At 43.0% G+C, this 12852-nt stretch overlaps 1 protein-coding gene across 2 annotated transcripts; it reads right to left on the bottom strand.

Moving 5' to 3' along the window:
- Positions 1-5865: 5865 nt before the first annotated feature.
- Positions 5866-12347, bottom strand: LOC146363598 (uncharacterized). 2 transcript variants are annotated; one of them, XM_084919650.1, is made up of 5 exons: positions 12176-12343; positions 10612-10884; positions 10339-10386; positions 6251-6304; positions 5866-6035 (listed from the first exon to the last, which is right to left on the bottom strand). In XM_084919650.1, exons 1-5 carry the CDS (start codon positions 12234-12236, stop codon positions 6028-6030), a joined length of 444 nt encoding a protein of 147 aa, XP_084775776.1. In that variant the 5' UTR covers positions 12237-12343; the 3' UTR covers positions 5866-6027. The 2 variants fall into 2 exon arrangements, with proteins under 2 accessions (XP_084775776.1, XP_084775775.1); XM_084919649.1 differs by having other exon boundaries at positions 5866-6304; positions 12176-12347.
- Between the last annotated feature and the right edge of the window lie 505 nt (positions 12348-12852).

The raw sequence follows: 12852 nt of genomic DNA, 5'->3' as shown, positions 1-12852 counted from the left end.
GTCACATCAGTACCAGGATCTTACATCACAGCAGGAGAAACACCCACTTGTTCCATACACCTCAAATGGGAGCACGTTTGTGTCATGAACGACGATCATCTATTGTGTCTTTATCAAGAAATTATAACCTTTTTGTGCTTCTATGATTAATCTTGTGTCACCTTTAAAACTTCTCTACCAGACTCAGGATGTCATAAACTGGCCGTAGCGACTCTACTGGATGCGCGGCAGTAAGAATCAACACACCCACATATGCCTACAGCTGCATTCGGTCCATTTTTCTTCCTCTCTCGTTGTCCCTCCTTGTTCGTCATTGAGTTGGCTGTAGAGCAGCTCATCTGCTAATTGGATGGTTGTTGGTTCAATCTCTGTGTGCTCTAGTCTGGAGTTCTTACCAAGGTGTCCTTGGGCAAGTTACTGAACCCCAACTTGGTCTCTGATGCATCCATTGGCATGTGAACGTTAAAAAGCATAAAACAAGCAGAATACACTGTGTGTAATGCTTTCAGTACTCGAGTAGAAAAGCAACCGAAGGAGTATGGGACCTGGCATATGTGCTTGGACTGTGGTAGATTGTCTTTCTCTGAGGCACATGAGAGAGTCATGCATCGTCTGTCACTGGGAAGGATAGAAGACCAGATCAGTGTTTCCTCACATTACTGCAAATATTCCTCTGTCTCAGCTGACTCCTCTTTCCTGCTTGATTCTTTGTCTTCATCATCATTGAAATGGAAGATGTGCAGTCCTCTGACACATCTTCTATTTCAGTTTCACATTCTGAAAATTCAAGAAACTTCAAGAGGCCCAGTCACTTTCTTTCCAAGCTCCTCAGACTACCATGTCCTGGATGCCTGAGAACCTACTTGAACATAGCTCAGATTCTTCCTCATCATCATCGTATTCACTTTCCTTCACTTCATAGCCTTCTTCCACTTCTGTGGGTGGGTCATGTGGGGGCTTCTTCAGAGAAAGGGAAACATGTTGATTCTTCCTCCTCATTATATTAGAGGACGATATGTGCATTGTTCTACTGGTCATTCCACAACATGGTAAAAATGCTTTCTGTGTATGTGTAGGTCTACCTTACAATATGAAGCACATTGAGGCGACTGTTGTTGTGATTTGGCGCTGTATAAATAAAATTGAATTGAACTGAATGTAGAGCACCTGCCTCCTCATTGTGCGGCCCGTTTTGTTGTTGTTGTGGTTGTTATGACCTTTGCATGACCCCACACATCAGTGATCCAAGATCAAAGATGTGTGATGTGACAATGTGACCCTTTGCAACAATTTGTACTTTGGGGTCGTTTTTGACCCCTGAGGACAACAGGTGTTAGTAAATCCATTAAAAACCCCATGAATAAATCAAATTACTTAAAACTTATTCCAGTCATGCATAGCGTAGTGCTGAATAGCTCCAGTTATTTTCAGACCATTTGATGAATAAAAGCAATTTTTTGATGGCGAAAAAAAGGACCCGAGGACAACACAAGGGTTAAACCCAAACTCAACTTTGACCCTGAACACATCTCTACTGAGCTTAATAGATTTTCTTTTCCAGTCAAATATCTCAAATATTCCCAAGGTGTAAATGGGTTTGAAGTCTGATGTATTTCATGTTTAGATCGACATATAGAAACTAGAGATGGACCGATCCGATATTACGTATCGGTATCGGTCCGATACTGACGTAAATTACTGGATCGGATATCGGAGAGAAATAAAAAATGTAATCCGATCCATTAAATATAAAAAAAAGCACCTCACAAAACTTGCGACATGGCGTAACTCGGCTCATAACCGTAGCACGTCGGAGCAGTGTGGTCACGTGATAGAGCGGCTGTGTGTATTTGTAGCCTCGCTAGCAATCCAACATTTCATCTCCAAGAAAGGGTATCCCAGAGAGAAGTAAAGCAAGTGTGTAAGTTCATCTCTGAATGTTTGTAAAGCATTCCAGCCGATATATGGAGCGACTGCCTCTCTCTCCCTCTCTCTCCTGCTGCTGCTTCAGTGTGAAACTGATCAATGATCAGCTGATCGTCTCTCTTGTTTGTTTTTGGCCCACTTCATGCCAGAAAGAGGAAACCAGCGGCTGCACAACAGCAGCACGTTTAAGCTTGATAAGCTGTTGTTAGAATTTATTTAATATTACTTTCTACACCAGGATCTTTTTCTACGCAGCTGACGCTGGTAACGGTGCAGGGGCGGATCTAGCAAAGTTTAGCCAGGGGGGCCGATAGGGCATGAACAGGGAGAAGGGGGCACAAAGACACACTTTTCTTTCTTATTCTCATTTAAAATGTCGAGCTTTTAATAAATAATTATCTGAATCTTACACCCAAAGTTTTAATCTGATGTAAAATGAATAGAAGTCCATTACTGTATATAGTAACTGTTAAGTCGAATATACCCTAGTAAGCTGTAGTACTTTTTCCTTTGGGAAGACACCATCTCTGCAATTCTGTTGAAGAAAGATGTTGAATCTATTTAATTATTCTTGAAAATATTTTTATTTCTGTGCATTTTTTTTCACACTGCATCAAATTAAAGTTGATTACGTCGATTAAGCATCATGAGGTGGGGGGTGGGGGGTGGTTCCCTATTTTTTTTTTGCTGGGAGTTTGCAACCCTATTAGTTAGGTTGCTTAATATTTCTGCTAAGTACTCTTTAAAATACCAGAATAGGGAGGATGGAGCAGGTTTACGTTTATTAGATTGATCAGTTTTGCTGAACTATGAAATATTTTGGGTGCAGTGTATTTTTTACACACAGGTATAACAGAATAGCTTTAGTGTTGTTGTTTATTTAAACTTGAGTATTAACTTATACAAAATGCAGCAAGATATTAAAAAACAGCTTTATTGATTAAAAACACACTATATCGGATTCATATCGGTATCGGCAGATATCCAAATTTATGATATCGATATCGGTATCGGACATAAAAAAGTGGTATCGTGCCATCTCTACTAGAAATACACCGGTTAATACTGATATGTAAAAAACGGCTGCTGGATTATCTGAATGAAACTCTGAGATGTTCTTACCTGCTGTGATGTTACAGCCCAGAAAAAAGGCAAAGAGGCAGCAGCAGATATTCACTCTCATCATGGTCACGACTCGGACATCTGCAGAAGGTTGACCAGCATTTATCTCTGCTGGAAGAGGAACTCAGCTGACTGCGTATATAGATGATCCTCCCGTACAGGCCGGCCTTCTTTTGTGGTTAATGAGCACTGATGAAGTTCCTGTTAGAGCTCAGTATGAAATCATATTTCTCATCATGTAAGACTTACATCCAAGGACGCTTCCATTTTTAGTTTCCTGACCACTGATTCGTAACAAAGGGAGTTTTTAGAAAAAGCTGTTTATGGAAAAACTGAAGAAATGACTGTAATCACAATCTAAACATAGAAAGTTAAAGGAAATAAATGAAAACACATTTTGTGTCACACCAACATCAACAAGTTAAGATGGTAATCAGTGGAAAAACGTGTCACTGCGGCGCCATAGCAAGGCTCGTCATGAATGACTGAGCTGTTATCATGTAGCATCATCATGACTTTGAAGTCTGATCTCAGAGAGCTTTTAACAAAGGTTCAGAGCATCATGACAACAACTCATGAAACACTTTGAATACTGTCAATTTCTTTAAGGATCTTTGTTTCTGAGCCTCGTATGGAGCCACAGTGGAGACACAAGCTGGCTGATACAGCATGTGACTGTCCAGAGTTTCACTGGACAGAAGACTTTTTCTGATGGGAAGCAGATCGGCTGAGACGCATAAGAAAAAGACGATGAAAACCAAAAAGCAAATACAAAACACTGAGAGGGCAGCGCAGTAAGTGACTAACTGAAAATAACTTTGAAGTGACTGTGAGAAAAACTGACGGACTCAAACTTCCCCAACAACGAGCGAGGATGAATCAATGAACCGAGGGAGACGCAGTCATATATTTACAGGAGGATGATTTGAGCACATCACCCCTGTTTGTGGCTACCTTGTCAGGTTCGAGCAGATTTTAAGGTCCGGCTGCTCACCTACAAGGCTTTAAACGGACTGACACCTTCATACCTCTCTGATCTTTTGCACCCGTATGTTCCCCCCCGTGCGCTCCGATCTCGGGACTCTGGCCTTTTAAAGGTTCCTACAGCCAGAAAAAAAACGTGTTTTTCTTTTCGTGCCCCTTTTTTGTGGAACAGCCTCCCTCCAGATATTAGGCAGGCTGCTCTGTGGAGCTTTTTAAAGCCAAGTTGAAGACCCACTTGTTCACCCTGTCTTACATGTCTTAATTCTTTGCCTTTTAGTTTTTTTGATTTTTATCGTTTTTAACTTTTATTATGTTTTAACTTGTTATTGTGTTTTAACTTGTATTGCTATGCATCACTTTTATTTATTTGTCTCTTTATTTTCAAATAGCTGTACAGCACTTTGTCTGAAAGCGCTTTATAAATAAAGTTATTATTATTATTATTACTACACGTGGTGGGCTGAGTCATAACTGAATCAAAACAGACATGGAGACATGACAGACGAGACACTGATGACACATAGATGTAGTGGACACAGAGGGGACAAACATGAAACAAGAACCAAAAGCTGAAAGTAACAAACCCAAAAATAAGAGTGTCAGTATACAAACACCTGCCAGTTAGTCGAATTACCCACAGTGATAATACAGCTGCATTTCCCCAGGCATTTATCATATCTGTGTATGTGATGACATCACATGTGAATTAACAATAACAAAGGTTTAAAAAATTGATGATCCCAACATTGCAACTTTAACCCTAATATAACCCTTATTTTCATACTTCACCAAACGTCGTCCACATTTCTAGTGTTGCTTTTCCGTTGCTAACTCCCAGTAAGGGTGCTAATTGACCCACACAGCAAAATTGGTATGACCCGGATCTGGCCGACACAATGTGCTTACACATGGCCCACATACCGCAACGAATGACGGCCCTTTGGTGACCCAGGTCTGGTTTGCCAGATGTGGCCCACACCTGCGCCAGCACTATGCCAGCTGCAGACACAGTGGTGGTCCCGTGCTGGCCCATGTGTGTGTGTGTGTGTGTGTGAGTGTGTGTGTGTCTGGATCCACTGATGTCAGAGAATGTTTCACTGTTTGACTTAATAAAAGAAGTTACATAAAATAAATAAACGGTGATCCACAGACAGAGCTTCGTGTTTTCCTCTGTGACTGAATTGAAAACAGTGAATGTTCATGTGAAAATGTGCCAAAGATAAATTTAATAAAGTGACTGAAACATGAAGCTAATTATATCCACATGTGATAGAAGGTGAATTCTTCATGTCAAGAATAACAAAGAGAATGTGATGAAGTGAGGGGGAACCGCGAGCACCAGGATCAACAGGGGAGCTACCGTTAACAGGTGGGACTGATGCTACTCGGGGTTCTTCTTACAGGGTCAGCAGGGAGAACACCTGGATGGTTTAGTTAGTTCTGGGCGAGTTCCCTCACCACCAGAACCCTGCATCATCTACTGGGTAAGACTCATAGGATCAGGGACTAGGACCTCTTTATCAGTTATACACTTAACTATTAGCTACTAAAACAGGTCTTTAGACCGGACATCTACTTAGTCCAGACAGGAACCTCAAAGGTTAAATCATGTGATATGATGATATGATCACATGATACACGATGGCTGCATTCCAGCAAAGTCCCCTCTTTGGATTTGAGTACATTATATATTTAATCTGTTTATATAGAGAGACCAATGTCTGGCTGGTTTATGGCCCCCAGAGTAGCACTAGCTGAGTTAGCATTCAAGCTAAAAACAATCCCATCATTTGATTTTCTTAAGAAAGTGAAAATAAAGGCAGACAAAGTGGCTGTTTGTGATGCAGAAAAAATGTATTTATTTTTTTCTCTTTTAACAAAATAGCATGAAGATGATTCGTGGATTATTTAAATGAAAACCAGTGAACTGAAAAAGCCAAATTAGCTGAAGTATCCAGGAAGAGGCAGAAACTGTAGTGCCGAGCAGGACGTCCATCACAACCCTGCGAGGAAACACCAGAGGACAGCAAGCATCAGTTTACAGGAAGCTCGCAGAAACATCACCGCCGTCCAACACTGAGGTGAAGCTGCGTTCTTCCTGTTTCTCAGGTGTGTCTGTGACAGATGTGACTGCTGCCAGGATAACTGACATCAGTGCCATATTTATGCTGGTTACAACACAACTGGATGAAGATGCTGATCCCAGTTCAGTCTTTACCGTTCTGGTTTCTGGCTTCTGCTGGGCGTGGCTTCTGTTTCTGTATCTGCTGAACTGCGAAAGTCACAAACAAACAGATAAATGATCATATCGTGTTTCATTTATTATTTATTTTATTCCTTTTGTGGAATAAAATATCAATTTGTGGCAAAGAGTCAGATGTGCAGGCAGACATCTTCACTAACGGTGGTTCATCTAAATCATGATGAGTCACAGTGGCTCTGAGCCTCTGATCTACCTTTTCTCCTGACAACAACAGCCATGCTGATCGTGATGAATAATAAGAGCAGTACAATCATCGTATGATAACACACATGGCACTGGCAAGCAGCAGCTGGAAGAGAGAAACATTTCATCACCCTGTGGAGAGACTGAAGGAGACTCGAGTCCCCCGGCTGATCTCTGCTGACATGTGAGAGACTTACAGTCCAGCACTTTATGAGAAAGGTGACACAGAGTTTATCTGTGTGTGCTTCTGCTAACGGTACATGTGCACACATGTGTGTGTGTGCGTGTGTGTGCGTGTGTGTGTGTGTGTGCGTGCGTGTGCGTGCGTGTGTTCAGTCCATCATGATTCTGAGGGGAATGGTGTAATCATAATTTCATTTTGCTGATAGTTTGTCAGAGTTTACAGAATATAATCTGTGTGATTAACCAACATAAGAAGTTATATTGTCTTTGAAATTAGATCTACTGAACACATAACAGCTGTTGTTATATGTTAAGTTCTGGTGTTGCTATTGTTAGTTAGCATTTAGCTGAGGGTCAAATGGTGGGGAGTCCCAGATTTAAACCTAGTGGGAGTTTCCCCCCACAGAGGGACAAAAGGACCCCCTGATGATCCTCTAATCGCCTGAGCCAAGGTGTGAAACTGGGTGTGGGTCACAATCAGCCAGAGTTTCAGGTGTGTTCATTGTGAAACCTGGCCCCACCCTATCATGTGAATTCCTGAGGTCAGATGGCCCAGGATGTGAGTGGGCGTTAAGGCGTCTGGGGAGGGAACTCAAACCTGGATTATAGATGGCAGAGAGTTGGTGTCGTAAACCGCCGCCTCTGTTCAAAGATGGTCGCTCACAGTGGACATAGATGCTTCTTTCACTCCTCTTTCAAACCATCTGTCCTCTCTGTCCAACATGTGAACGTTGGCATCCTCAAAGAGTGACCTTTGACCTTTAGATGCAGATGGACTGCTGAGTTTTGTCCCGTGGAGGTGGCTCTTCTATGTTGTGCCATGCGCTTGTGAAGTGGCTGTTTGGTCTCTCCGATGTAGAGGTCTGGGCATTCCTCGCTGCACTGTACAGCATACACCACATTGTTAAGTTTGTGTTTTGGAGTTTTGTCTTTGGGATGAACCAGTAAATCTGGGACTCTCCACCATTTGACCTTAGAACTGAAGAAGCGTCTCGGATGAGAGGTGAAACGTCTTCAAGCCACTTAAAACAGTCCAGACGCTTTTCTTTCCAAGCTCCTTAGACCTCCATGTTCATTGTTTTTAGTTTTACTTCCCCTGTGATGTTTCCCCTGATTCCCTCCTGTATGTGTTTAGTCTGTGTGTTTCCTTTCATTCTCTCTCAGGTCGTCTGTTTTCCTCCCATCACATCCATGTATTTCACGATTCTCCTCAGGTTGTGTTCATGCCTCGTGTTCTTATTTCTTCCTCGTTATAGTTTCTCGCACGTTTCTGGTCAGAATCATGCTCATATCTGTTATCATAGTTACCACAGCTTAGTTTTCCCAGTCTAGGTTTTAATTTAGTTTTCGTCCTGCTCACCTTTGCTTTATTTTATACTCATATTTTCCCAGCCACAAATAAATGGCTCGTCTTTTGTTAAATTATAGTTTCATTTCAAGTGTCTGCATTTGGGTCTTCTTCCTCCCTCCCTGCCAGTGCAAACCGTGACAAACTTATTATTATTATTATAAATAACTCTAATAACAGTGAGACAAAAGGATTGTCTTGCGAGTTAAAAAGAGATCGTGCAGGGCATTCAGGCTGTCACATAGTACAAGCCTGTACCAAGCAGCTGTGATGGAGATGCCACACTTCCTGAGGGGCTGAACAAGTTCTACACACGGTTTGATGCACTGAACAACACACAAGCAAAGAAAGCCTCATCACTGAGCCAGATGATCGTCCCAGCGTGCTTCAAGTCCACCACCATCTTCCCGGTGCCAAAGAAATCCTCAGTATCCTGCCTGAATGATTACCGTCCCATCGCCCTGACCCCCATCATCATGAAGTGCTTCGAGAGACATGGCACACATGAGGAGCAACCTCCCCCGCTCACTGGACCTGCTGCAGTTTGCATACTGGCCGAACAGGTCGACCGAGGATGCTATTTCCACTCCACTTCACCTCTCCCTCTCCCACCGGGACAAAGACACCTATGTCAGAATGGTGTTCATTGACTTGAGCTCAGCATTCAGCACCATTATTCCCCAAAAACTGTTTGACAAACTCAGCAAGTTGGGACTGAGCACCTCTCTCTGCTACTGGATACTAGATTTCCTGTCAGAGAGGCCTCAGTCTGTCCGAATCGGCAACAACACCTCCAGCACCATCAGACTGAGCACAGGAGCTCCTCAGGGCTGTGTTCTCAGCCCACTGTTGTTCACCCTACTGACACACGACTGCACCGCCCTACACAGCTCGAACCAATCATCAAGTTTGATGATGACACAACCATGGTTGGTCAGCGTACAGAGATGAGGTTCAGCAGCTGGCGTTCTGGTGCAGCGAGAACAACCTGTCACTGAATGTGGACGAAACCAAGGAGATGATCGTCGACTTCAGGCAGACTCGCTCCACCCACACACCACTCAGCATCCGCGGTTCCACGTAGAGACTGTGAACAGCACCAAGTTCCTGGGAGTTCACATCTCAGACGACCTCATCTGGACCACCAACACCACCTCCATCACCAAAAAGGCCCAGCAGCGCCTCCACTTCCTGAGATGCATGAAACGGGCCAACCTCCCTCCTCCCACCCTCACCATCTTCTACAGGAGCACCATAGCAAGCTCCTGACCAGCTGCATCCTCGTGTGGTTTGGAAACTGCAAAGTCGGCGACCTCAGCCAGCTACATCGGATCGTCAATGCAGCTGCCAAGATCACTGGAACATCTCTCCCTCTGCTACAGGGCATCTTTCACAAACACTGCATCAGTAAGGCCTCTTGCATCGTGCTTGACCCCTCACATGGACTCTTCTCCCTCCTCCCATCCAGCAGATGCTATCGCAGCATCGGGGCACGATCTTCCAGCCTGCGAGACAGCTTTTTCCTGCAAGCCATCAGACTCCTGAACTCACTACCAGCTCCCCCACTCCCCCTCACCACACAAACCAGTAACGAACTCTATTGGACTCCACACACCGCTGCCTTTGTAAATACAGATGCTGCTCTATGGACAATTCTACTCTCAGGAATCCTGCTCATGTTTATCACTTTATTTCACATTGTAAACTGTAAAGCTGCTACGTTGGTCATTTTAAACCACTTCAATTCAAATTTCCATAAACTGCAAACTCTCGACCAGCGTCCTTTTATTTGGTCTAATCACATGCTGCAGCATGGACAGAGCGCGCTGGTCAAACGCCAAAGTGCTCTCCAACGATGGGCGCTGCCGTCATGTCATATATGAACTGAGAACAACACAGAGGTTAGTGCATCTTCAGACCCTTTCTCTCCTCAACCTTAGCTTTAATAAAACAGGATACGTTCAAAAAGTCTAAACTGTGGACATCGCCTTTCACACCTTGTGTGAGACATCAATGGTAAAAACCTGGCTGTCATTACATCACCCAAAGGGTTCTTCCAGGTAGCCTTAAAAATTAACAGATCTTTGTGGACGACTTGTCCAGGCCACTAAATTGCATAGATTTAGAGGTGAGCTGCTGATAACAGGCGCAGCTGAGGAGGAAGAAGGCCTGACCGGAGGGCCACCCTTCAGAGGACTGAGCAGCAATCAGAGCTGGGCTCTGAGCGTCCTCCCTGCGTAACACTCAGGATCACAGCCTTTATTTACGCTCCTCTGTGCAAAACCAGCATCAGAAACAAACAGGTCAGGGCTCAGATTTATGTTCCTACCTGCGACGTCTCGTTCTGCTGCCGTCATTGCAGACGTCTCTCGCCCTCCTGTGTGGAACAGTTGAAAGATGTAATAAAGTCAGGTTCAAACAATTACATTAGAACAAAATAATAAAGTATGCAGTATCAAAAAATGTTTTGTGATCCAAAATGTTGAAATATTTCGGACGAGCTTATATACCACATCAGTGTTCGTCGTTACAGGAGGGAAACGCTTAAATCCGATGAATGCAGCACAGTCAGACTGAACTCTGTGCTGGATCAAGCTGTTACCTGGAGAGATCACTGTCAGCTGCACAGCTGGTTCGTTATTGCACAGGTATCTCCCAGAGTCTGAGAGAGTCGGCTTCAGGATGACCAGCGACTTATCAGGTAACGACCTGAATCGTGTGTCCTCGCAGTGTCGTTCGTCCACGTTGCCGTTGGTCGTGAGTACGTCAGCTTTCCTTCCATGACTCTCTCTGCTCCACGTCACCTTACCCTCCACAGAGAGGGGACAGCGCAGAGTGAAGGACTCCTTGTCTCTGATTATTTTATGTTTGATTCCTGCAGAAGAAGCATTATTTTTAATACAGCTGTACATTACTGCATTACTTTATCCACTGGTCTCTATTTTAACCACGTACAGTTTGTGTTCATATCTTGATGGAAAGTTCACTCACGATCTTTTCATTGAAAATTGTTGCATAGACACAAAGTTAATATGAAGAATTTCTGAAAATTATTCAGTTTTTCTTATTGATAAAAGTCTTAGAGGCGGTGGATTGAAGATTGTAAATGTTTAAATTAAAAAACAATAAAGCTCCTGTTATTCAATTTAATTCTTTTAATATAAAGTCATATATTAGTGGCTGAAGCTCTGATGGATAAAATGGAAACACTGAAGGATAATAAGGGTTAAAGCTAAAGAAGCAGCAGGTGGATTAATTCATTTTGCCTGCAGAGACTCAGATACCTGCACGTACATCGGCTCTGAGCGCAGCTTTTATCTGTGCTCACAACAGGAACTCAGCTGGCTGAGCAAATATAGATGTTCTTCCAGCAAACACCTCATGATATATTTTGATATTTTGTGGTTAATAAACACTAATTGTTCCTGTTATGTTGGGGAATGAAATCATCGTCATCAGTGAAGTGTAAAAACACCTCCCAGATCTTTTCCTGCTCACTGACAGACGAATTATTGTTCGTAAATGGTAAATGGCCTGTATTTGTACAGCGCTTTACACATCCAGTCATCCACACATTCACACACACGTGATGGGAAGCTACATTTTTGTCTGTCTCTTCTAATTTTTCTTCTCAAAGCCCAAAACATATGACAGAGTGTAAGTCTGTGGCTTCCTGCTTTGGAGAATCCAGCCATGATCACGCTTCAGAGAGCAGACTAAAGATAAATGCATCTACCAGGGAGAGAGTTCATGCTAAAACCACAGAGGCTTTTGGGTGGAGATGACATTAACATGCAGACCCTGTGATCTCATGGCTGTCACCTCCAGCAGTAAGGTAGGTGCTGCACTGAGGACATTAACCACACACAGGAAAGGTTTTGAGGGAATCAACGTGTGAACACGAAGTTCAACAGATTGAGCTTCAAGTACAAATTATTCTTAATTAATCTCACTGTCTTACACTGTCTTACATAAAAGGATGTGGATTCCACATTGTAAATGTTTAGATTCAAAAACATTCAAATAATAAAGCTTCAACTATGCAAACTGATCTCCACCATATAAGTGTGCAGACCTGCCGCAGTGGATGAAACAGAAACATTGTAACTGTTTCAGCTAAAGAAGCAGGAGGTGGATTATTTTAATGCTTTCTGAAAAGTTCTTACCTGCAGTGAGATTGCAGCCCAGAGCAAGGACAAAGAGGCAGCAGCAGATATTCACCCTCATCCTGATCAACACTCAGATACCTGCAAATGCATCGGCTCTGACCGCAGCTTTTATCTGCGCTCACAGCAGGACATGAGCTGGCTGACCATATACAGATGTTCTTCCAGCAAACACCAACCTCCTCGTGACATTTTTGGTATTTTGTGGTTAATAAACACTAATAGTTCCTGTTATTTTGAAGTATGAAATCATCATTCGTCATCAGTGAAGAATAAAAACAGCTCCCAGAATGGAAAGCTGCTTTCCTGCCCACATGAGTTATTCTTAGTAAAACAACTGAAGCTCTTACTGTGATAAATGTGTTGGCAAACACAAATGTAACCATAAAGGACAAAAACAACAACGAACTGCGTCATGGATTAAAAACATCACTGGAAACATGTTACAGCCTGTTGTCGAAATGGATTCAGTTTATTTTTTGTCTCCAAATTCCCCAAAATAACAAAGTGTAAAAACGTGTAGCACGTACACAAGTGTTCAGTCTTTGCTCAACAAGTTGTTGGAGCACGTTTGGCAGCAGTTACAGCCTCTTGTCTTTTTGAGTGTGATGCTACAAACTCGACACACCTGTTTCTGGCCAGTTTCTCACTTTCACATCTCCATTTTCACTAAACTG

This window comes from Perissodus microlepis, chromosome 22 (assembly GCF_051167445.1).
Source record: "Perissodus microlepis isolate ML-2025 ecotype Zambia chromosome 22, ASM5116744v1, whole genome shotgun sequence".
Classification (NCBI taxonomy): Eukaryota; Metazoa; Chordata; class Actinopteri; order Cichliformes; family Cichlidae; genus Perissodus; species Perissodus microlepis.
The sequence above is the reverse complement of the archived record's forward strand: the minus strand, read 5'-3'. Positions and strand labels throughout refer to the sequence as shown.

Bases quoted from the DNA above. Each gene is read 5' to 3' on its own strand.
- LOC146363598 (XM_084919649.1), bottom strand. From the start codon at position 12,236: ATGAGGGTGAATATCTGCTGCTGCCTCTTTGTCCTTGCTCTGGGCTGC. The intron at 10,387-10,611 runs GTAACAGCTTGA...TGTTCCACACAG, and splicing joins GCTGACAGTGATCTCTCCAG to GAGGGCGAGAGACGTCTGCA. The intron at 6,305-10,338 runs GTAGGAACATAA...TGACTTTCGCAG, and splicing joins AGCAGAACGAGACGTCGCAG to TTCAGCAGATACAGAAACAG.